Genomic DNA, 25,438 nt, shown 5'->3' with positions numbered 1-25,438 from the left:
TTGAAGCCTTTTTCAAGCTGTGTTGTTTCAACCTGTTTATTTTTACAGTCTATGGTTGAAACCCTTTTTTATTATTCTATTAATGTATTTTTTCTCCCTTTATTTAACTGATGTACATGTGTTTGATTTTTAACTTCTTGTTATTTTTGATAATTATATTCCTGTTTCCTGTTTCTTGAGCTGTTGTGACAAAAACAAATTCCCCCATGGGGGATCAATAAAGTTTATCTTTATGTTTTAAACTGTGCTTTGTTTTTTATGTCTTCTGTTTAGTCTTGTCTGGACCCTGAGTCTTTGATAAAGTTTTGATTGATTGATTATGTAAGAAAAGATGAGTAGACTTTTGAGGGTTCACACAAAAACGGACTTTCCAGAAGCCTTAATGCGGTAGTACAAAGTCTTGAATGTGTGATTGTGCTGTGTATGCTTTTAATGTGTAGTTTATATCTTATTGTTAGTTGTCTTACTATTATGTTTTTTTTCTATTTTTACTCATGTACAGCGTCTTTGAGTTCTTAAAAAGCTCTTCAGAAGAAGAAGAGAAGCTAAATGAACCCAGTCTGAAGCACAACACGTTCGTATCCCCTCTTGAAATATACTCGTCTGATTCTTTCTCCCGTTCCTGAACGCAACTAAACAAAAAACTTCAGTACCCAGAATTCTCCTCTAGCGCATGCGCAGTACGCACCACGGCCCAAAGGCGTTGGTGGTACGAGGATGCGTTGCACTCCGGCAGCATCAGTACCAGCTGCTCCGCGCTAAATAAAGCGACAAAGCGGGGGACGGAGGAGACAAACCGGCGGAGGGAGCACCGGAGCGGAGACATGGGGGACCAGAAGGTGAGCCGGAGTCGGGGGAACAGGTGTCTCTGATGATGGGGGGGGGGGGAGCCGTTTCAGGGCGTAGTATAGCCTACAAAGGAAGGAGGGGGAACGATCTGCAGAAGTGGGGAGTTTGTGGATGCGGCACGGACTCGGTGTGTTGTGTTTAAGTGTTCACGTTTGAATCGGTGAGTCGGTGTTTGATTGTGAGGTTTTCCCTCCGCCGGCTTCTTCTTCGATGCATCCGGGTGTTGTAGTCCTGGGACGGCGGGGGCCTTGGTGGTGCAGCTCCTCTCGCATCAACAAACATTACACAGACCTTCTTCAGTGGGAGTGGGGGGCGGGGGGGTATTCACTATAGAAATGTAACCGACATATTAGAGGTGAGATTCGGTGGATGTCCGGTCTCCTTTGAGTCGGCTGCTCGCTGCTTGCTGCATGATTCAATTAGAAATGCGCATCCTTCCGCCCGTGAACTGTCCTCCCTCTCTCTGATCCTCTCTGATCCCGTGTTTCATCGTGTTCAAGAGGTTTCCTCGAAGCCCCCACAGGAACAAACACTGATTATACTGATTATACCTGCACTTAGGTATCCCCTCTGTTCAGTCTCTGAGGCCACTGGGCTGCTGTGGCTCAGCGGGAGAGTCCCCTAACCGATCCCCAGCTCCTGCAGCCAGGTGTCAGATGTGTCTTGGGCGAGACACTCAAAACACCAAGTTGATCAGGCTGACGAGTGAATACTGACGCACTCTTTTTGTTTTCTTTTTAGGAATCTCTGTGTAAAATCACCCACACGCTGGCCATGAAGAACGAGGAGATCTCCAACTTCGTCTGCACTCTCAAGCAGAACCTGGACAACTTAGAGGTACACACACACACACACACACACACACACACACACACACAGTGAACACACACACACACACACACAGTTTGAGAGTGTATTTTCAGCTGGACTGGTTTCCTCTTTTAGACTTACTCATTTGTGATTTGTGTGTGACATCAGGCGAACTCCAACAGAGTTCAGGAGGACATGGAGTCTGAGTTCACCTCCCTCCACGCCGTCCTGGACGAGATGAAGGAGAGCATGGTGACGCGGATCAAACAGGAGAAAGCCAGCCGCACCTACGAGCTGCAGGTATGTGCGTTCCTTCAAACTTGAGGATCACTTTTGTTTATCAGCTACAGTGAAGCTGAACGGGAGGTGTTCTGTGACATGATGATCACTGAATGGATGATGACTTTTACTTTGAAAGGAAAAACTGGCTCTAATGTGCACCGTAGATAATCGTCCTCAGTGTCTCCCTGTAGTCTCAGTGATGTAAAAGAAGGACACTGCTGCATCTTTGAATGTCTCATTTCACTTTAACAAACTCTCAGACAGCTCAGCTGACGAGTCCAAAGTAATATCCACCTTATGACATCACACATTGACCTTATGACATCACATGGGATCCCTAACCACTTACTGTTTCTGTGCTTCACTTCATGTCCTAACCTTCACTCCACAGGAAGAGCCTTACTTTATTTCAAAATAAAAGCACACAGAAAGTAAAGTACTCTTAGCTTAAGACAGGACAAACCTTCAAAATAAAAGCCTTTTTGTTTGTCTCTAAAACCTGATACCTGACATTGCTTCCTGGTGATTATTCCAGTTCACACGCCCTGAACTCGGGTGTATTTATTCTCCCCTAGCTCAAAGCATCACCTCTTGTGTACTTCTTAAAGGTCTCTGTCTCTGTCCTGGTTCATGCATCAGAACCCTCTCCAGCCTCAGGACCGAGCCGTGACTCTCAAATGATGCCTCTTGCAGAGAACATAGTGCTGCTATTATATATCAGACGTGTGCTGGGTTAGACGATGTACTCCGTCTGACCGGGGATGATTCTCTTTTTCTTTTTTTCTCAGAGTCAGCTGAGCGCCTGTTCCAAAGCCCTGGAGAGTTCAGAGGAGCTGCTGGAGCTGGCCAATCAGACGCTGTGCTCCTCGGAGGCGGATGGTTTCACTCAGGTAAACCACCTGACTCCCCTTCTGATGACTTGCTGCCTCATCCTTTAATAACCTCGTTTACAATGACCGATGAGTGATTGATGATGTCATCTATTCTCCTTGTGGTGTCTTTACTACCAGTGACTTTAACACGGCCAGCAGCATGTGTTTATATTCAATGACTACATGATGGGCTACAACTCAGTTTTTCTCTTCGCTCCGTATCTCTCCTCTCTCCTTTTCTCCTTTTCCACGCCCTCTCTGCTTCTCCACCAGGCGGCCAAAGACATTAAGGATAGGTATCGTACTCAGCCATCCATTGCTCTCTTTGTGTCATAGACTCCCTCTGACGTCATAATGTGCATGCATTCAAATGTGTAGCCACCGCACCCACTCAGTAGACAATAAGCACCATGGAAATGTCTTTGTGTATCCCTCTGTCCTCTCCAGTCTGTGCCATGTTGTGCCAGCCCCTCCCTCCATGACTGCTGCTCCCTCTCTAGCTTTAAATCTGGTTCAGGGTGATGCGTTCAGGGGTAGAAGCAGAAGTGTAGTTACTCGCCTCTCTTAGTGATCAGTGTTAGAATCACTTGTCGTCTCCTCCGAGCTGGTTGAATAATGCTTCTGTGTGTGTGTGTGTGTGTGTGTGTGTGTGTGTGTGTGTGTGTGTGTGTGTGTGTGTGTGTGTGTGTGTGTGTGTGTGTGTGTGTGTGTGTGTGTGTGTGTGTGTGTGTGTGTGTGTGTGTGTGTGTGTGTGTGTGTGTGTGTGTGTGTGTGTGTGTGTGTGTGTGTGTGTGTGTGTGTGTGTGTGTGTGTGTGTGTGTGTGTGTCCACAGTGTGACGATGGCTCCAGCCTTTCGCCTCTCCCTGAAGGCTAAAGCCAGCGACAACATGAGTCACCTGATGGTGGACTTCAGCCATGAGAGGGGGATGTTACAAGGCCTCAAGTTTCTCCCAGGTCTGCTCCACTTTTTAACACAAAGAAATACAGACAGAAACAAAAGAGCAGCAAACAGAGACCACATCAGAGGGCGTAGTCTCCGTTTTCACCTCGACTATTCTGAACTGAAGAGCCTCCTCTCACGTTTCTAGTCCTCCACATATAAAAGACAATTATTCCACTTTCGCGTTTTGTAGTTACCAGTTACTTTATGAAAATGTTTCACCAATATCCCTTTAAAGGAAGTGTCATAACCTGGCTCCATGGCCATGACAAACATGAGAAGGAACAACTTAAATTGATGTAACAATGATTTATTTGAACAACGCACCCACAACCATAGCACAAACAAACAAATGTCAAAGTTGGGCGAGAGAGAGAGAGAGAATCCACCCTGGGGTGGGGCTTTTATGCCCTGCAAGCAACAGGCCCAGGTGCTCTAGATTGGACCCTCCAACTCCTCAAGAACTAGGGGGACAGAATCAATTAGTTACAGCCCCCCTTAAAGTCGGTGTGCCAAGGGGACCACCGGCACAACATCACCATAACCAACCACCGTGCCAAACATCTACACATTTACTCACAATACTTTCAATCACAAAAAAAACAAAACACTTTTAATTAGATTAATACACAACCTTTTTCCTGGATTCCTGGCCTGCACCTCCACCCCCTACCCATTCTCAGCAACCCCCGGTACCTGAGGAGCAAATTAAGAGGATAGATAACACGATAACACGTCCTCCATTACATTGTCCCGTCCTCTTATATGGCTAATGTCTAGGTCGTATGCTTGCAGAAACAAGGACCATCTCATCAGCCTCTGGTTTGGACATCTAAAAGAATGCAAAAATGTCAGTGGGTTATGGTCCGTAAAAACCAACATGGTCCCTCCCCCGCAACATATACATTGAAGTGTTGTAAGGCCAAAATAAGTGACAGTGTCTCCTGTGCGACTTTTTGATCCATCATGAAACCAAAACAAACTGCTGTTAGGCCACGCCTCCTCCATACTGAAGCCTCCGCTCTCATCCAGAGACACACCTCCAACCCCCCTCCACTCAGAGTTTAGTGCAAGCGGCGGACAAAATTGTCCTCGGCTCGAGCTGCAATCATCTGTGTCCTGCATTGTTGTGTTAGCATGCTAATGCTAATGTTCTTCTTCTTCTCTCTAGTTCTTGACTAAAACAGCTTTTATACACAAGGGGAGGAGCCGGCCGTCCCATCCATGTAAACACAGCTCTGACAACAACACAGCCAGCGGGACTCGAGCTTCTCCCTCATTGTAGACAGTCATGACTCAGAGACACATTTACACAGGACAGACTGGATTTATGATTTATTGATGTGGAACATGTCACACATTCTTCCTCACAGATATCAGTCAGAAATAAAATAAATACTTGAAGAGCATACTGCATCAAAGTGAACGTTAGCTTAAAGGAGCAGTATGTAGCTCTGACCCCTAGCGTTTAAAATGGGTACTGCAGTCCAAATTCTAAACATTGTAGAGAGCTGTCTTCCCCCCCGCTCCCTCCTCTCTAGAGTAGATGCTCACACAGGTTGTCCTTTTGCATCATTGTGACTAAAGGGAGACACTGAGGAGGCTAAACTACGGTGTACCGTGAGGGACAAATTAGCATGATTAATCTTGATTACAGCGTAACTTGATCCAGTTCTTTATTAACATGGACGATATGAACTAGAGTTAAAAAAGTGTGGTCGACGAATGCTGCTAAATGTTTTAAAGACGAACTATAAGTAAGGACAGTCAATCTTTAACTTATGTACGCTCTCAACACTCAACTTTCCTAAACACCAGTGAAGGCGCCGTGCCGAGCGAGCGAGCCAGTGCATTGGCTTCACTAGGCTCCTCTTGCTGGTGTCATATCTGATGGTGAATGCGACATGAAAGGGATCGCTCACAGTGATGAGTCATCCGACTCTGCAGGCTTCTTGACCTCTTTAATGCAGCGGTGTGGTTTACAGCCCACGCGTCTTCCTTTAGGGCTGTTTCCATCCAGAAGGCTTCTCTCAGGAAGCCTCTGTCTGCCACCTGCTCACAACAAATAACACATGGAGGTTAGCTGTTAATAATTCAACATGATAAACCTGATAAAGTGGTGATAGTATAATTTGATGCTAACGCTTTAGCCACACGTTTATGCTAAGCAGGCTACCTGCACACTCTATTTGGTGTGACTGTGCCCCCAAGTGGCTAGAGAGTTATTTTTCCTTTTTTATTTATGGAGGTTTTATTCCTTTATTTAGAGATATCAGAGAGAGAGAGGAGAGAGGGAGAAACGAACCACTTATTTTTTATACTTTATTTTAAAGCTTCTTTAAGGAACTAGATCTAGATCAACTAGATAAATGTTGTTCCTTATAGTTTTTAAATGCTTAGACGAAAAGTTTTGAAACTTTTTTATACATTGAAATCAGAGCCTGACCGATAATATCTGCCGATATCAGAAGCTCTCGTGACTATAGGCAAAGGCTAATTTCATCTCCACCATCAATCGACCTCTGAAGACGGACGATAGACCTAAGAAAGACATCAGCTTCTGATTTTTTTTCTTCCCTGATATCGGCCCACAAAATGTCCATATCAGTCGGGCAATCATTTTAAAAAGCATATTTTTTTTACATTTCCCACAGCAGGACTTGCCGATGAGTGTTTGACTGTTTAGAGAATGTAGGGTGAGTTTATGGTAATAACCGCTTTGTCCACAAGGGGTCGCCGCATTCCACATAACCCCGAAGTTCTTCAGCTTCATGATGAGAGAATAAATATGAACCACTTCCTGTTTTTGTGCTGAATGGAAGGTAGAAGAAGTGGATATTGGGATTCTCCGTGTGACAGACAAACTGTCTCTTGTCTTCAGTTCCAGCAACTCCAGAGATCCAGGTCTCAGAGTGCCAGGTGCTCGACAACACAGTGTCTGTCGTCTGGACCCTACCGGAGCCGGACAGCAAGATAGACCACTACATCCTGGAGCACCGACGCACAAACCACGAGGGTCCGCCGCGCATCCGAGAGGACTACCCGTGGATGGTGGTGGAGGGAATCCGAGAGCTGGAGCACACGCTCACAGGTAGGAGGAGGAGGAACCTGAGGAGATGTTTGATGCTGAACTTTGAGGACGCTGACTGACAGGATTTTTTCTGTGATTCTCAGGTCTGCGCTTTGACACCCGGTACTTGACGTTCCGAGTGAGAGCGTGTAACAAGGCGGTGGCGGGAGAATTCTCTGAGCCGGTTACACTAGAAACACACGGTAAGGATACGAGCCTCATACTTGGCTCATAGGCTTTTATTGTTGCCAATATTTCACATTTCTTGACATTGGACACTGGAAAGTCTCGCCTGACTCTTTTTTTTAATTCTCAGCCTTCAACTTCAAGCTGGACTCGGCTTCGGCCCACCAGAACCTGAAGGTGGAGGATTTGAGCGTGGAGTGGGACAGCTGCGGAGGAAAGATACAAGACATCCGCAAGGAAAAGAACCGAACCAGCTCCCCAATGCACTCTCCAGCCAGGTTTGTTTGGATTTAGAGAGTTTAAAGGAGGAGTCAATAGAAACGTTGGTCACAGTTTGTGAACATTCAAAGCCCCTCCTCGTCCTCGTCCTCCTCCTCCTGGGCTCATCTCCCCCTGAAGCTCATCCCCACTGCATGAAGACTACGTCATGCAGTGGGGATGAGTGTACGTTTACTGCTTGTACCTATACTGCAAGCTAACACTCGCTAGCACAAGCTAACGGCCGGTGTTTGTCACCTGCCTGTCCAACAGGAAGTAGAGCTTCACGTCCACGGGTAAAAGACAACACAAGGTTCACCCTCGTTTTAGAACGAGCTTTATCCACTTGTTGTTTCTCCTCACTCTGATTATATTTTCTCTTCTTTAACGCTACGTCTACGTCCGTAACATTAAGAGCCCGACCGATTAATCATCCAGGCCGATACCAGCATATCCAGTGACTATCGGTATCGGCTAATTTTATCGCAAATTTGCGCTGATATTACTCGATTTATTCACCAGTCAAACATCTAATTTGAGTTTCATTGTATGACACTAGCAGTTCTCTGTCACCAGCAGAGGGCGCTATATGGATTATAACAAACATCATCACTCTGCAGAGTGTGGAGCAGTGATGCACATCAGTTACTCTCCAGCTGAGTGACCATCTTGTAACCATAACTGAGGGATCAACGTGATAAATGTGTCTATATCCATCTATCTCTACAGATCAAACATTGATGTAAGAAAGATATCAGGCAATATATCGGTATCAGATTTTTTCCCTCCCCAATATCCATATAGGCCCAGAAAATCTCATATCGGTTGGGCCCCAGTCATATTCACCGGTTTGAATGGCGTCCAATCACTGAATTGTTTCCATTCCTACCAGAACAAGCAGAACAGTAAAATCCAGTCAGAGGACAGAGTCTCTGCAGACACAGTCACCACCACACATGTATGGAGGCCCAGAAGAGACGATGGAGCAGCTTTACTTTAGGAGAAGTCTGTCTTTTATTTTGAAGGAACAAGCTGCTGACTCTGTCTTCACTTTAGGAGAAGTCTGTCTTTTATTTTGAAGGAACACGCTGCTAACTGTCTTTACCTTAGGAGAAGTCTGTCTTTTATTTTGAAGGAACAAGCTGCTGACTCTGTCTTTACTTTAGGAGAAGTCTGTCTTTTATTTTGAAGGGACAAGCTGCTGACTCTGTCTTTACTTGAGGAGAAGTCTGTCTTTTATTTTGAAGGAACAAGCTGCTGAATCTGTCTTTACTTTAGGAGAAGTCTGGATTTTATTTTGAAGGAACAAGCTGCTGACTCTGTCTTTACTTTAGGAGAAGTCTAGATTTTATTTTGAAGGGACAAGCTGCTGACTATGTCTTTACTTGAGGAGAAGTCTGTATTTGATTTTGAAGGACTCTATCTTTAAATTTGAGCTTTGATGTTGAAGACATTTGGTCATGTTCTTACTGTCATTCTGAGTGAATCTCAAAAAGTCTGGAGCTGTGGGTGTGTGTCGTCTACCATCTGTCTCTGTCTCATCAGGTCAGCTCTGATGTCACCAAAGAGAGCGCCGACAGCCCGGCCCGGCAGAGACCGGTTCACAGCGGAGTCGTACACAGTGCTGGGTAAGCAACACCACGAGTCCACATCTTTAGGAATCAAACCCACCAGACTGCAGTTGTGACTGTGAAGTCTTTGGAAACAGGTCGTCTATGGAAGGATAACTTACGTCACTGCTTGTGGTTTGAAAACAATAACCAGATAGCTGAGAATCATTAGACTTTCACTTCTCAGAGAAAACATCAAACATGAAGATTCACCTTTTGTTTACTGTGTCAATCTGTGTTTGTAGAGAGCGCCAATTCATAACAAATGAAGCGAGCTCCCAGGAAGATATGTGGTTAGTAAGTGAGATTTACAGATTGAGAGAGAGAGAAAGTGGGCGAGAGAGGGAGGGAGAGGGGGAGAGAGAGGGAGAGAGAGAGAGAGAAAGAGAGAGATTCTCTTGGGAAACCACCAACACAAACCGATCAGATTAAATGTTATGTAACTGAAGCACACTGACTTTGTGAACTCATCATTACGTGTGTTTGTGTGTCATGACAGCTGACACGGTGATTGACGCGGGCCAGCAGTACTGGGAGGTGCGCTTCGACAAGGAGAGCAAAGCCTTCGCGGTGGGCGTCGCCCTGAGAAACCTCGGACGATTCGACCAGCTGGGGAAGAGCGGAGCCTCCTGGTGCATCCATCTGAACAACTGGCTGCAGCAGAGCCTCACCGCTAAGCACAACAACAAGGCTCGCACACTGGACTGTCCCATCCCCAACAGTATAGGAGTCTACGTCAACTATGACGAAGGTACGACCTGCCGATAACACACGAGACGATGTTTGATCTTCTCAGACAGAACGACGGATAAATGTTGAAATTTTCTTTTCTACAAAATAAACAGTGTAAGTTTTTTCAGCTAATTTTAAAACTAATCTGCAAATAATAACTCGATGAAACAACAAGAACTGTTCTTAAAAAAGAGCAGTATGTAATTTGTCACCTAGTGTTTAAAATGAGTACTGCAGTCTGAATTCTAAACATTATAGAGAGCTGTCTCTCCCCCTCCTCCTCTCTAGAGTAGATGCTCACACAGGTCACCATGTGGTGGACACTGAAGCTTCAGTGTTTATCCAGCTCTGCATGGGTCTGTAAACCTTTCTGTGTTCTAACCTCTCTCCATTTTTCAAAAGCATCTCCAATATTGATCCTAGTTTGAGCACGTTTCTGCTCGTGGAGCTTATTAGAAACATGCAGAGGCTTTTTAGGTCGGGTACAATCACTTCTATCTGAACCACTTCTCTTGCCCGCTTCCATCACTGCAACACCTGTTGACCTGATAACTGCGCTCATATCTGACAAACCGAGGGGCGTCCAAAACGGCCGTGTGGGGGGGTCGCCTTAAAACTGCCTGCCTTCTCTGGTCCAAGTACAAAATCTTATGAGTGGTTTGAATATAGTAAATTGTTTCAATCATAAAGAGGAAATTAAAAACAATCCCTATTTTCAGCTTTATGTGAGCTATCACAACTTGTATTCATTTATCTAAACAAAGTTGATGTGCATCATGTGTTGTCTCTCCAGGTGTTCTGTCTTTCTACAACGCCAAAACCAAACAGCTCATGCACACGTTCAAAACCAAGTTCCAGCAGCCACTCATACCAGCGTTCATGGTAAGACTCTTTAAGATGATTCACTCGATTGTTCTGTAACTTTCCTGTCCCTCTCTCTTTTTCACCTGCCTGTCACTCCCCCTGCAGGTGTGGAACGGCAGTTTCTCAGTGGTGACTGGCCTGCAGGTCCCCAGCGTGGTGCAGAGCGGTCAGAGGAAGAACAGCAACACCAGCAGCTCCAACGCCAGCCTCACCTAGACCCGTGCACCGAGCACAGCTGGATGACCCTCCAGCTGTGCTCCACTACAGTCACCACTGCAGACGACATCACCCCCGCTTCAGCCAAAGCCATATCATGGAAGAGTTACGTCACTGCAGGCTGATGGTTTAGCCCGGTCCACATGCCGCGTCTGTGTTGCGATGACAACATCAATGGTTTTGGGCTTGACTGAGTCAGATTTCTACTGAAGTGTGCCTCTGGCTGTTGTGATTTGCTTTGGGACACTTTAGCTTTAGTCATGTTAGTTTCTCTCTTCAGATTCATTCAGCACTGTCCCGCTGCTGCTAGAGCGATGATTTAGCGCTGGCCGCTGCCCTTCCCTCCTTCCTGTCCATCACCAAAACTTTCAGCCGTACTGTCAAAGCAGCTAGCTGCAGGCACGGGGTCAAGGCCTGTCCTGTGAGCTCTCTCCCTGTGCCTTCCTCCTCATGCTCCACGCTGACAGGACAAGACGCTCCCACTCCCTATACAATAAACATGTATTGTGCAAGTGTCAACTTAACTTGATAACAATGCTTAGATTTAATAATCGCATACAGTTCATCAACCAACCCGTGTAACCTAAACAACGTGCTACTAGACAATGCTACTGTAGTTCTTTACTCAATCAGGATTTATTCAACTCGACCTCGCCAGCAACTAATGAGTCATAAGAAACATGTTGAGGATGTTGTTTTAGTCTCTTGGCATGCACAACAAACAGTGTGTTTGACTTTCTGTAGTCAGGTTCTAACTGGGTTCTTTAACCTCCTGCTGAGGTTCTGATTTAAAGGTCACATATTCAAAATCCACTTCCCCATGTTCCTCTAACTCTGACATGTGTCTCTAGTCCGTCTACAAACCCCCCAATGATGAGAAAAGTCCATCCTCTCTGTCTTCTGCCTGCTCCAATTTTCTGAAAATGTGTGCTCAAACAGGCCGTTTGGAGATTTTCCCTTCATGACATCACAAAGGGCAGTAGCCCCTCGACCCCGGGTGGGTGACACTCCCACAGCTAGGTGTTTGTTCTGCCCTCTGAGTCTGCCTTCTCACCGTAAACAATAGGACATGGAGAAAGAAAGACAGAGTACACCCAAGTCCTTCCAGAGAGGGGGTGTGGTCAGACACAGCTCATTCACATATTTAAAGGTACAGACACAGAAACAGCCTGTTCTGAGCAGGGCTGAAATAGAGGGGTTTATAGGCATGATCAAATACAGGATCAGAGTGGATTTAGAACAAGAAACTTCACACACATGTTTTGAGGAGCTCTGAGACTTAGTTAAACTGGTTGAAGAGGAGGAGGATATGTCACCTTTAAATTACAATCAGCTGTGGACTTTAATCTGACGGACAGTTAAGTACAGTCTTCTTCAGTTTCTCTGTGTAGAGGAGTCATCAAGAGTTCCGATATTGCTTCAGAAGTTTGGACTGTACTGTATAACATTATATTCACCTGATTGCACCCTAATGCTTGTCTGTAAAGTATGTATGTGTCTATACCTAATCACACGTCTTTATTTGATGAACAGGAGTCCCAGTATTAGTAGTGGACCGTCTATTGTCCAGTATAACACACAGCTAGAAGCCTCAGCTAACAAATTGTAATATGAGGGGGTTCCAGGTTTTTGGGACTCTGGAAACTGATGTTATGTTGTCCTTGGTTCACCGCCCGACCTCTGTGTCATACAGTATGTTACCGTTGTTTACAGTCTTGCTACGCCATGTTCCTCCACGTGTGAGTGTCTGTAGCCTGCGATGCTTCAAAGAGCGGACAATTGAGTTCACTTTATTTCACATCAAGTCACAGTTTATTGTAAATAGTTTTCCACTATAGTGTATCAGTCATTGAGGTAATAAAGAAGTAAGATCACTTGGGTGTTTGATTGCTGCTTACACAAAAATAAAGACATGAAAAAGGAAAAAAAAAAATCTTGTATAAAAAGAGGCAGGAGAAAAACTCTGATTTCTAACCTTTGCACACCTCGTACTGGATGCTGCATACCGCAAAACTTCAATAAATAGCCCAGGCTTTTATTCAGTCTATGAAATGACCCTACCTTAATATGAGACAGGTGTCATCACGAGACGGGCCCACAGACTGTAAATATGACTGGAAGAAGCCTGAGTAATGTCCCCTGTCTGTTCCTGCAGGGGGCGCTGGAGTCCCATTGATGGTGGTCTCCATGCTGGAAATGCTGTCTCAGTCTAACTTTCAGTCAACCTAACGACAGGCTGAGATCTGGAGCTGAGGCAGGTTTTAAACCTCCTGACAAACTGTTACACCACGCCCACCTGTCAATCAGGTCAGCTACACGCCTTATTGTGAATAACTCTTATCCTTCAGCAAATCAAAACTGATGAGTCATCAAAACATTCACCCCCCCCCATACAGTGTGTCCATCGAGACATGAGCTAATCACACCTATTTGTTTTTTTGAACCAGGCTGTAAACATGTTAATCTCTGCTGTAAAAACAGGCTTTTTAGAATGGGTGTGTATGTGACTTCCTGTACTTCTGCAGCCAGCCTCTAGTGGACACTCCAGGAACTGCAGGATATTGCACTTCAGCATCTACTTCATTTTTCAACACTGGAGGAGGTTACTGATTGGACGTGCCTTTGATTATTTTCAAACAAAGCTGGTGCACAGCACAGACGAGAAAGACTAATTAAAAATGAACATCAGAAAGTTAATTAAACTGTGTACAAAATTAGAATATCGATTAACAACTTACATAATCACTAATTTCATCTTGCTTTGAGAACAGACTTTAAACCTGCTTCATGTCCTGCATGTGAGCGTCAGTCTGTCTGTCTTGGACAGATGTTGTAGTTCCTCTTTTGTTTCTTGCTGCTTTTTCTCCTTATTGGTGATTTACAAACTGTTTCGACTCTAAACGCAGACAGGTCTCTAACCGAGAGCTGGGATTGCTTGGCCTTAAATTGGGGTGGACTTCTATTTGAAGTTTTACGGTATTCACTTGATCAATCTGATTTGTTGTTTTTTCAATAAAAAAATATACATACAATAAATTTAGTCACAGTATGCAACAAAAAACGTACATATTTACACGCCTGTGAGGCTGAACAGTTTTAAACAATATAAGGCGCCGCATTAATCAACACTAAAGCACATCAGCGCTTCACCGACACGCTGTGATTGGAGGAAGAATCGACAGGAGGTTAATGTGCAAAATGTACAAGACAAACAAGGCGACAGAGTTACAGTCCATTCGTCTGCTAATGAGAGCCTGAGAGGGGGGATCAATAAGGTGTTCATCTTCGCAGCCAGCTGACGAGGAGGAGGGGGGGGGGGGGGACTGATCCTCTCTGCTCTCTCGTGTTGCTTCATCTTGCAGGGGAAGACTCGTACTGGAGGTGGTGGATGCTCTGAGAGGTTCCCACCAGGAGGTGTCACTCTAGACACATGGCCTTCTGTTCCAGCTTCAGTTTCAGCTCCGAGATCGTTGCCAAGGGAACTAGAGCACATCGGAGAGTGCAGGTCATTAGAGGAAAATCTTAAGAATGGAGACTGTAAAATATGAAATATTCAGAAGAGTTAGGGCCGTCTAAAGGAGAGTGGACTTACTCTGTCCTGAAGCCTCTGTGAGGAGTCTCATCTTCTGATCTCTGCTGGAGGAGGGAGCCGATGTGGAAGAGAGCCATTTGCAAGCAGCAGACACGGGAGGCATTACTGCTCTCTTTGGAGCTTTAGGAAGACCAAAAAAACTATTTATTTTTGATTTTACAGGGACATTGCATATTAATAAACATTTCTGTAAATATGCCAGAGTTAGCCAAAAGGCAAATTTTCATCTGTTGTCCCTGGCCAGATTTTACAAAAGGCTCCCTAAAAAAACCAAATTCAAACATCGCTAAAAGCTACAAAAAGAAATATCATGACAGTAATTAAGCAGACAGGTAAGCAGCCACAGGAGAAAATACATAAACCATGCAGGATACACATAAAGCAGCATTTGGTTAATATAAAAAATGTATATCATGCAGGACAGACATGGAGCAGCATTGAGCAGACATAACAATGTACCAAAAAAAACAAACATTGCATGTTATATAAAGATAAATGGTAAGTGGAGGAACACATTCTCACTGTGAGTGTTTCCGATTGACGGAAAGAACTTACGTGGCGGTGGAACTTCTGTGGAATCCACCGTCTCTCTTTCCTTCTCCTCCACTGTTTCAACACAGACTTAAGTCAGAGATAGCGGCGGACAAAAATGAAGTCACACTGGTTTGTGTTTGAACGCCAGGAGAGAAAACAGCAGCTATGATTGACGGGTAGATGTGGGCAAATACTTACGCTGGACATTCAGATATAAATCCTCCTCTTCAACCACTGCTGGTGCTGCCTCAGGAGTCGCTATTCTAGAAACTAAATAAATCATCTCATAATTAAAACATGGTTCAGTCAGTAAAACATGTAATTATGAAGAATGCTGACATTACTGAAATATGAACTAAAATATGAACAAATTAAAAATGAACATTAACAGGACAAACATGTCGGCCTAACGCTGATATTTGTAGTCATGTCTGTGTTGTTAACTAAGTAAAGGCTTGTTGGTAAAATCACCGCCCCTGGTTCAGACTCAACAAAGTGCTGTTAACAGACTGTTAGAGGAACAGAGTCCACGTCCAGTACATGACAGGCCGCTTCAACCACATAAAGAAACACGTCACCTGTTTATGACTGTGTAACATGGCACTGGTGTGCTGAGTGTATTCAGGTCACTGAGATCATACTTTGAGTAGGCTTTGGCATTAAACTGTCCCATTAGTACACATACATAATTTAAATTTAAAGAGGACATATCATCCCCCTTCTCTACCTTTTCAAACAGTCTCCTATGGTCTAAATGAAACATCTGTGCTGTGGTCAAAATATAACATGAATCAAGCACCAGAGGAGGTTTGTGACCCTGTATAAACCAGCTCTCTCAGAACGCTCCGTTTTGTAGTGTGTGTCTCTTTAAATGCAATGACCCCCCCCTGAGTTTACCCCGTAGACAACACTCCTCTGTAGAGAGAATAAAAATGGCCGACCTGCACTAAAGTTTTGTTCTAGGCTGGGGGTCGAGTCCATGGGTGGAGATACCAGGGGAGGGGAGGGGATTTTTTTTACCAGAATCCCACTTTGACATCACAAGGAGAGCACATTAGAAATAGAGCATTTTTCTGACCACAAACAAAGGACTGGATGGGTTTATGTCACATTTTATGGGTCAGTAGACACTCAGGTTACCCAAATATATGTTCAGAAACACTGTACAAGTGGATTTGTCATTATATGTCCCCTTTAAAGGAAGAGTGTGCGACTTTTTGATCCAGTAAATGTCGCCCTTGAGCACAAGCATGAAATCACAATAGTGAAGCCTCCGCTCTCCTCTATCTACACACCTCCAACCCCCCTCCACTGGCGTTCACACAAAGGAGTTGTAAGTTGGGACGCACCATATTTACAGAAAGCACCATTAAGCACAAGCGGCAGATTAAATTGTCTGTGGCTCGAGCTGAAATCACCTGTGGCCTGCGTTGTTGTGTTAGCATGCTAATGTTAGCATAAGTTCTGCAGTGTGCTAGAGTTTTCTCATTCCTTTCCTAAGACCCTGTCTTATCAAATAGATGTGCTCAGTGTTTACTGACAGCTGAGAGAACTAAGCAGCTGGTTGTTACATCCAGAATAGTTGATTTAAACTTAAGTCCTGCCTCTGATACATTAAATAGCCAGTCATAGTCTGTGATTTTGGGGTGGCACCTGGGGAGGCCAATCAGATTTCAGAAGTGGGGCCCATGCCACCCCTGGACACCAGCTGAACAAAGACACAAGTTTGACAGGAGTAATAATATATTAATTATTATTATTTCAACATGGAGACGGGTTAGCTGCCTCACAAATACATTTCAGATCTAATCCATCACTTTATACGAGTTTCATTTGTCAAGACAGTGCATGTGGTTCCTTTATTATATAACCGAGAAGGTTACACAACATCTGAGCTATCGGGTTCATTTTCAATTCACAGTGATTTGGAAAAAGTCCAAGTTGAAGCCATGCAGTCGCAGTCGAGGAATGTGTCAAAGTCCCACAGAAAACAGGTTTGTCATACACTCTTATTAATTTAGCCGCTGGATGTGTGTGTGTTCATGTGTATGTGTTTGATATGGAGGGATACAGTACCTGGTTTGGGGGGCAAGCTTGGTGGTTCAAGGTTTGACGGAGCCTGCTGAACGCTCTTCTCTCCATTCTCGCTATCAGAACAAATAAAAGCTGTAAAGTAAAGAAAATGAAGAAAAATCATTGGTATGACAGGGAAATGAAAGGAGCAATATTTAACTCCTAGTGTTTTAAATGGGTACTGCAGTCTAAATTCTAAACATTGTACAGGTTGCCATGTGGTGGACACTGAAGCTTCAGTGTTTATCCAGCTCTGCATGGGTCTATAAACCTTTCTGTGTTCTAACCTCTCTCCATTTTTCAAAAGCATCTCCAATATTGATCCTAGTTTGAGCACGTTTCTGCTCGTGGAGCTTATTAGAAACATGCAGAGGCTTTTTAGGTCGGGTACAATCACTTCTATCTGAACCACTTCTCTTGACTGCTTCCATCGCTGCAACACCCGTTGACCTGATAACTGCTCTGCCTTAAAAGCGCCTACCTTCTCTGGTCCAAACAAATCCAGAGCATTCAGGAGCAGAATCTAAAGTTAGAAGGAGGACATAATGGCTGCTGCATTGTTGTCAGAGAAGCCAACACTTCAACATAGCATGTTTCCTTAATGATCAGATAGTAAGGTACCTTTATCATTTCACTCTCTACACATCTCACTGATTGGACCTTTATCATAAAAATGTCTTACAGATTTGCCTCTCGTATGTTCCCTCGAAGGTGAGAGGTATCAACACTCCATTGGTTTTTCCCACTAAGTAGTCGATCACATCATGAAGGGATCCACAGGGAACCTAGACGGAGAACAGGTCTGTTTAATATGTGCAGAAATACAACAGGTTGTTTTACGACTGAACATTAAACACAATAAAAATCATGTTTCATGGACACTTACTAAGTGTGATTAGTCATTACTCTGGTCCAATAACTCAAATGTGAAGCTTCATGTTTAATGTTTCTGTTCACTGTGGGCGGGCATCAATTATTTAGGGCTATTAAATACTCTGACGCGAGGTGAGTCATGACACCGGTACTAAAATTAAAGTCTTCCTAAGTATTCAAGACTTCAAAAGAAGTGCAGAAGAATAGTGACGGGATAAAAGTCACAGGACATTTAATTACTGGTAAGTATTTTTTAAAGGTAATCAGACTCATCTGTAGCAGGAAGTCATGACCTGCGTTTAATCTAAAGAACTCATCTGGTTCTGGCTATCTGAGAGACTCGTGGTAGACCTGATTTTATGATACTCACAGGATTGTCCACATCGATGGAAAAGCCTCCTTCATGTTGACAGGTCACGCGGTAGTGTCTGAATACAGCGCTGAAAACAAAAGAGAGAGAGCAATGATCAAAACACAGACGGGACTAACGAACACGCTAATTAATACAAACTCTTTCTTTGAACTGATTATTTGCTGACAGAGTAGCAGCAGTAGTAGTACAATGTTGGAGAGTTGTGGTAACCAGGGGAAACAGTCCATCCAATCCAGCACAGGGGGAAGATCCCCAAGCTTATTTATTCATGTGGTGTCGGACACGTCGGAAAAATGTGTTTCACAAGTTGGAAAATGTACAAACTGCTCGAGCTGTTTCTCTCTTTGTCTGAACACAGGAACCACCAAGAGTCTCGACCCCTCTGGTTTCCTCATGTCCTCCCTACATCGACAGAAACCAGGCCACCGTCCTTCTCCAAACACCTCCGGACCACTACCTTAATCCATTCATCCCTCTACCCTTACCCCCCCATCTCACAACCCTTTAAATTCACATATTCTCCAAAATCCTCTTCTCCATGTTTCTCTAACTTTAACATGTGTCTCTAGTCTGTCTGTCTAATAATGAGAAAAGTCCATTCTCTCCATCTTCTGCCTGCTCCACTTTTCAGAAAATGTGTGCTCAAACAGGCCGTTTGGAGATTTTCCCTTCATGACATCACAAAGGGCAGTAACCCCTCCCCCAGGTAGGTGACACTCCCACAGCTAGGTGTTTGTTCTGCCCTCTGAGTCTGCCTTCTCACTGTAAACAATAGGACATGGAGCGAGAAAGACTGAGACACCCAAGCCCTTCCAGAGAGGGGGCGTGGTCAGACACAGCTCATTTACATATTTAAAGGTACAGACACAGAAACAGCCTGTTCTGAGCAGGGCTGAAATAGAGGGGTTTATAGACATGATAAAATACAGGATCAGAGTGGATTTAGAACAAGAAACTTCACACACATGTTTTGAAGAGCTCTGAGACTTATTTACACTGAAGAGGAGGAGGAGGATATGTTACCTTTAAGGTTCATCCCCTTCATCTATCCACCCCAGTCCTCCGACTGTCCAACCCCGCTCTTGGATATATTGACTTCAAAGTCAATATCTTTCTTGGTGTGGTCTTTGTAAGTGAAGATACTTTTGATTCATTCTCGTAATGCACATCAACATTTAACTCAATTTCTGAACAGAAAGCTGTGAACACACTGAAGTCGGAAGAACGAGTTCCCAACCTCAGAAACTGTGACTCCACGAGGAGCACCTGACAGAATCATCAAGTCGGTGGAGGTGATAAGAGATAGAGGGAGTGGTATTCCCAGTTTCAGGTGCTGCAGCCTCTGGGACACACAGCTTTGGTCTCACCAGTTTACTCCCCCACCGAGCAGCACAGTGAGGGGAACAGAGGCTCAAACAGGATGTAGAAGGGTTCACGCTGATAACCTCCAAGCAGCTGACCAAAAAGGCTCATCACTCACACTCTCTCTCACTCTCTCTCTGTTCGCCCACAGGACAGTGGAAAAGCCTTCAACTGATAGGATGCAGCCAGAGACCCCGGATGGGACAACAGCTTGTTTTAAATAATCTCCCAATCCTCATTCCCTCCAAAATGACATGAAAAACACTTCATGATCTCTGTTCTTGTGTCTGCTATTTTATTATCTTTTTACCCATCCCCTGGGTGCTACAGCGTGAGTGTGTGTGTGTGTACCCGTCTAAGTCTTGTCTGGTGGTGACAGCGAAGGAGTTTCCGTTCCCCCCCCCGGGCCTCAGCAGCAGGTTTCCTCGCGCTGCCTCTCTGTCCAGCAGCAGCTCTGCCTCCATACGGGACACATCCTGGTAACAGCTGCGGGACAGCAGAACCCACAGGAGGAGACCCAACATTCAAATACTGAAACCCAAAGCCCAAGCAGTTTATTTCAAAACGATGGTATTTTTTATATTTCATATACTTTTTTAAGTCCCTGAGGGGAAATTCAGGTTTAAAATCTGTTACAGAGAGACGTGCTTCTCACACATGCGGGACCAGTGGCCGTGCATTAGAGCTGCTACACAACAAGTGCCAGGGCTGTAAAGGTGCCTGTGCCTTGCTCGAGGGCACCTCAGCAGTACTCGGGAAGCATGCATCAGGCACAGTAGAAATCAACAGTCTGTCGGTGTTTATTGAAACTCACGCTGGCTTGTTTGCTTTGAGGCTGACGTAAGGGCTGGAGTCGGTGACAGGTGGAGGTACAGATTTTCTTCTTTCTTTTTCCTGTTCCACTGCCTCTCTTAGCATGTGCAGCTGGCCCGGAAGCAGGTTTAGGGAAGTAGGTAGCGACAGCTGTAGGGAGACACAGTTTCTGTTTTAAACCATCAGTGCAGAGGGCAATGAGTAACTATTTCTATCAGAATATCACTTCTGTTAAAGGAGCAGCATGTAAGTCTGACCACTAGTGTTTAAAATGGGTACTGCAGTCTAAATTCTAAACATTGTAGAGAGCTGTCTCTCCCCCTCCTCCTCTCTAGAGTAGATGCTCACACAGGTCACCATGTGGTGGACTCTGAAGCTTCAGTGTTTATCCAGCTCTGCATGGGTCTGTAAACCTTTCTGTGTTCTAACCTCTCTCCATTTTTCAAAAGCATCTCCAATATTGATCCTAGTTTGAGCACGTTTCTGCTCGTGGAGCTTATTAGAAACATTGGACATTTAAATGTTCATGAATTAATAACACCTTATCTTCAAACAGCACATACCTCGGCCACAGAGTGAATAAATCCCTTCCACAGCTCTCGAGCTTCTGCATTTGGGGCCTGTAGAGAAAAAGGAGGAGAGAATCAGAATCAGAAATACTTCATTATTCCCAGAGGGGAAATTCAATAGACGATGAAAATGAGGAAATCTAAAAAAAAGAACGGTTTATATTTATGAGCGTCTCTGAGTATTCTCACAGTGAATTTGATATTTTCATCCTTCATCTGGAGGTTGATTCGAGCTGCATCCTGGGTGCAGTCGTCTGTTATCGACATGAATCCACTGAGATCCAATTTCTCTACATACTAATCTCACACACACACACACACACACACACACACACACACACACACACACACACACACACACACACACACACACACACACACACACACACACACACACACACACACACACACACACACACACACACACACACACACACACACACACACACACACACACACACACACACACACACACACACACACACACACACACACACACACACACACACACACACACACACACACATTACAAAAGGGTAGAGGAACTTCCAAGAACTAGATCACAGAAAAAAACAGACGATAAAACAACCAGTTGACAGAGAAAACGTGTGAAACCATCTTTTCTACTTCCTGTTCTTTGTATTGCACCTCTCCAGCTACCAGGCCAATTTCCGGACTTGGTCCATGCCGGGACTTGAACCAGCGACCCTCCAATTCCCAACCCAAGTCCCTACAGACTGAGCAACTGCCGCCGTTAGCATGCTAATGTTAGCGCGTAGCTTCACATTGCATGTAGATTAAAGCTACAGTATGTAGATTCCACCACCAGGGGCTCTCAATCAAAACAATAACAAAAGGTGATGTTGAGGCTGGCGGGAAATCATGGGAGTTCCCCTCCCCCCATATGAAAACGACCTCCAAGTTGAACTTAGTCAAGACGACCTGAGGAAGAGAATATGTTTACAGACGAGCTAATGTATCAGAGTATAATCTACATTACGTCTTTATCACAGCAGTATGGCAGCTTTCAGGAGCAGCTCACGCTTCCTTATGCAGCGGTGTGTAACATCTGGTGTTTCCACGGCAACGATCAACATGTCGTGGCTGACACGAAATGCTACAGCTCTGAAATTACAGATTTCCCTGGCTCTGATAACTCTTAATGTAAAAAATATGTCTAAGGTTATGACCGGAAAATTAAAACACGTCTAAATATCAGATAAAGAAACTGATGTTAAGTGTTTAAACACATAAACACAAAGACAGCAGAGGGGAGAGGTAGTTTGGTGTAACGACTCGATATGTTGACTTACATCAGTGTCTCTCTTGTCGTTGAAGAAGAACAGCGAGTTTCCGCACAAACAGGTCCACAGTTTCCCAGATGTCTACACACACACACACACACACACACACACACACACACACACACACACACACACACACACACACACACACACACACACACACACACACACACACACACACACACACACACACACACACACACACACACACACACACACACACACACACACACACACACACACACACACACACAGTGAACAGGGGGAAAAGGATTTACAAAAATGTTTGTTATACAACAAGGAAACAAAGCGAGCAGCTGCAGAGTGCACAGGTGACATTCTCCTGACGAGCCGATGACTCACATGTTTGCAGCTGTCACACAAACCAGTCTGTGATCTCAACAACGTTTGAGTGTGTGCAAGAAGAAGTGGGTCAACTGGAAGGAAACCAGGTCTACATGACTGACTCATTATTCTGTGTTGGAGTGTGAGATGTGAGTGATTCAGAGTTTGTGGTCACTATTTTTTTTTTTTTTAGGACAAAGCATCCATAAAGCTGTTTTTCACACACACACTCCTGAGGATATCTCGATCATATCCGGAGGACTGCTCTGGGATTCCTCCTCGCCCCGCTGCTCACAGCTCCTCCCAGCTGATATTTCCTCCTGCAAATATCAGGAGGTTTTCAGGAGTTGTGAAAGAGGGGATGGTTTCACTCCATTTTAGCCTTATATTTTCAAATATATATATTAAAATTCCAAAAACTTTATTCGTTCCAGGCGGGGGAGGGGGATAGAATTCAAATAATGTGGTTACGTGGGTTTGCAGACGCCACAGGTTGTCCGATAAGAACATGGAATGACACACTCTCTCTCTTTCTTTGAGATGCTAAGCCTCATGGACGCACACAGAGGCTAAAAAGATTTAAAAGCAGTCCAGAGAACCGAGGTGAGGGGTGCAGTCGTTGTCTCAGCTGTGATGCTTCATTGAGGTGTAGTCTGATTGACAGGATGGACAAAGGTCAGAGGTCAGTGATAGGTGCATTGTTAATGCTCAAGTGAATATGGAGTGATGACATACGGGCGTGCAGAAAGGGGGTAACCTTGTGCACACGAGTGTTCTGCAAGTGTGAAAGCCCAATCTGTGTCTTCAACCTTTCAATCACTTTTAAATAAGAGCAATTAGCTTCAGATTCGATGAGTCAACATTTGATGGAGCGTCTGATTGGTCCCAGATAAACCGCAGATGATTTTCCTGGAACAGCCTTCAGTGATCAGTGTGATATCGTCACGTAACCTGCTCTGTTATCTGTTAGAGCTCGACAGGCCAGCCTCGCCTGTTCAGGTCTCTGGTTCAACACCACTGTCTGACACTATTCTTTATCTTTACGGGCCAACAAGCAGGCGAGCAGTCGAACTGGTTTGAGAGACAGTGTTGTTAAAAGTGTCAAAGTCCACATGTTGAAAGAAACTGTACGACAAGCGGCTCCGCCCGTCTCTCTCACATAAAGCCTCCTCCATGCATCAAGAGTGAAGCTGATGACTGACAAAGAGGTCATTCATTCAGTAAGTCCTCAAACTGCAGCACCGTCACATGAAACACACATGCTACAGTCTGTCCTTCAAAGAGCCAATCACAGAGGAGACTGATCCGATCATTCAGCTGCTTCATAACTCTGATATGTAAAACACTTTAAAGCCATCAGGAGGGTCGAGAACATCTTCGACATGTTACTGCTTACTGCATGTTTTTATATTTCAATAACTTTATTGTTGAGACTCCACTTTTCATACCATGTTTTACACAGCTGTTTTTGAAAGCATCATCAGATAGGAGATAGTAGCTGGGGGGGGGGGGGGGTCACTCGTCTGCTCAGCTGAACTCACAGAGAACTCGCCCTGTGCAGATCACTATGAAGATCACTGCTGTTGAAAAACAATCTCTCCATGATCAGCGTGTTGTTAGACAGATAGAGAACACAGTGTCTGACCCTGACACACATTCTTCACCCTGAGTTTCAGCTTTGACCCTCTGTGGGAGAAGACCGGGCTGCACCGCTACAAACATTCATGTGAGCAGCTGGATGTCCTTGAATATTCTGAGTAAGAGGTTAAAGTAGGAAGAGGTGCAGCGGGGCCGTGCAACATGTCACCTCTGCAGGACGGTGTTTATGTGCGATCTCTATTTATTTATCTTTCATTCTCATTGCAGGACAGAGTCCGAGACACATTTCCCTCTGCGGACAATAAAGTATATCTTATCTTATCTTTAATTATTTAAGCCTGTCCTTACCTCCCTCATCTTCTCTGGAGAGAGACAGAGATTGACCTGACAATAACACCTGAAACTATGAGTCAATTCATCGGTTATGAGAAGATACACATGAATAACACTCTGTTCTTGAACATGCTTCACACACATGCACAAACAGGATCCTGTGGACTAATGCAGGGATGTCAGAGAGAAGGGGGTCCTGAGCTGGTGGGGGGCTTCAGTGCCTTGCTCAAAAGCACCTCAGCAGTACTCAGGAAGTGATCTGGCATCCCTCCAGCTACCAGAGCAATTTACAGGCAGGGTCCGTACTGGGACTTGAGCCAGTGACCCTGCAGTTTCCAACCCAAGTCCCTATACAGACTGAGAGCTGCTGCCGCCCCAAGAAGAGTTCTTTAAATTCACTCATCTAGACTGAATCATTTTTTAGCTTATGTGATATTTAACTTTACAGGTTTTTCAGTGTTAAAAAAAAACTAGAAACCTGCAGGTTGAGTTTCACATTGTTGTATCGGGATGACAGAGCCATGACTAATCGAATAATGGTGAATTTGAAAAAAAGAATCAAATAGATGTATGTGTAAACAGCCCAAGTAGGGGAATCTTTGGACTTTGAGTCATGCAAAATATGAAATATTTAAGGACTTACTGACCAAAGCTACTTTGCATTTCTGTGAAATAAGTCGCTTTCTGTTGTCCATTTAACCTCCTGCACTGAAGAAAATCACACCAACAAACAAACAAACAAACAACAAACAAACAAACAAACCTTGTCTTTGAACGACCTCTTCTCCAGGTAGCCCTCATAGTAGCAGGTCGGCAGCTGGCTCCTCGGTCGTCCTGTTCGCTTCGCCATCAGTGAACTAAACACAGACTGACTTCACTAATGTAATAATATAGATTTCTGTCTGCATGAACACAGCAGCAGGGATCGTGCTCACCTGTCTGTGAAAGTGGAGAGACAGACAACCTGTCGCTGCGTTT

At 44.6% G+C, this 25,438-nt stretch overlaps 2 protein-coding genes across 4 annotated transcripts; one reads left to right on the top strand and one right to left on the bottom strand.

Moving 5' to 3' along the window:
* The first annotated feature begins 681 nt into the window (after nt 1–681).
* Nucleotides 682–12,564, top strand: fsd1 (fibronectin type III and SPRY domain containing 1). Its single transcript, XM_020653524.3, has 13 exons — nt 682–839; nt 1,591–1,686; nt 1,828–1,959; nt 2,730–2,831; nt 3,087–3,109; nt 3,647–3,768; nt 6,636–6,845; nt 6,929–7,027; nt 7,141–7,288; nt 8,814–8,896; nt 9,378–9,629; nt 10,404–10,492; nt 10,580–12,564. Exons 1-13 carry the CDS (start codon nt 825–827, stop codon nt 10,688–10,690), a joined length of 1,482 nt encoding a protein of 493 aa, XP_020509180.2. The 5' UTR covers nt 682–824; the 3' UTR covers nt 10,691–12,564.
* On the bottom strand, nt 12,465–25,438 carry LOC109998601 (signal-transducing adaptor protein 2). Of its 3 annotated transcripts, none has more exons than XM_020653516.3 (13): nt 25,224–25,438; nt 22,193–22,264; nt 21,069–21,176; nt 20,874–20,930; nt 20,312–20,460; nt 19,849–19,983; nt 18,133–18,202; nt 17,572–17,674; nt 16,893–16,982; nt 15,015–15,086; nt 14,838–14,903; nt 14,283–14,402; nt 12,465–14,172 (listed from the first exon to the last, which is right to left on the bottom strand). In XM_020653516.3, the coding sequence occupies exons 1-13, from the start codon at nt 25,308–25,310 to the stop codon at nt 14,108–14,110; spliced, it is 1,194 nt and encodes a 397-aa protein (XP_020509172.2). In that variant the 5' UTR covers nt 25,311–25,438; the 3' UTR covers nt 12,465–14,107. The 3 variants fall into 3 exon arrangements, with proteins under 3 accessions (XP_020509172.2, XP_020509173.2, XP_020509174.2); XM_020653517.3 differs by having other exon boundaries at nt 14,838–14,888; nt 25,224–25,436; XM_020653518.3 differs by lacking the exon at nt 21,069–21,176.

The sequence above is a fragment of the Labrus bergylta genome, chromosome 6 (genome assembly GCF_963930695.1).
Source record: "Labrus bergylta chromosome 6, fLabBer1.1, whole genome shotgun sequence".
NCBI classification, from domain to species: domain Eukaryota; kingdom Metazoa; phylum Chordata; class Actinopteri; order Labriformes; family Labridae; genus Labrus; species Labrus bergylta.
This window is presented reverse-complemented; position numbering and strand designations above follow the sequence as displayed.

Coding starts and splice junctions, on each gene's coding strand:
- fsd1 (XM_020653524.3), top strand. Junction 3,769..6,635: donor AGGCCTCAAGTTTCTCCCAG/GTCTGCTCCACT, acceptor TCTTGTCTTCAG/TTCCAGCAACTCCAGAGATC. Junction 8,897..9,377: donor GGAGTCGTACACAGTGCTGG/GTAAGCAACACC, acceptor GTGTCATGACAG/CTGACACGGTGATTGACGCG.
- LOC109998601 (XM_020653516.3), bottom strand. CDS start 25,310: ATGGCGAAGCGAACAGGACGACCGAGGAGCCAGCTGCCGACCTGCTAC. Junction 15,087..16,892: donor AAGCTTGCCCCCCAAACCAG/GTACTGTATCCC, acceptor TGATTTATTTAG/TTTCTAGAATAGCGACTCCT. Junction 14,173..14,282: donor CACAGAGGCTTCAGGACAGA/GTAAGTCCACTC, acceptor GATGTGCTCTAG/TTCCCTTGGCAACGATCTCG.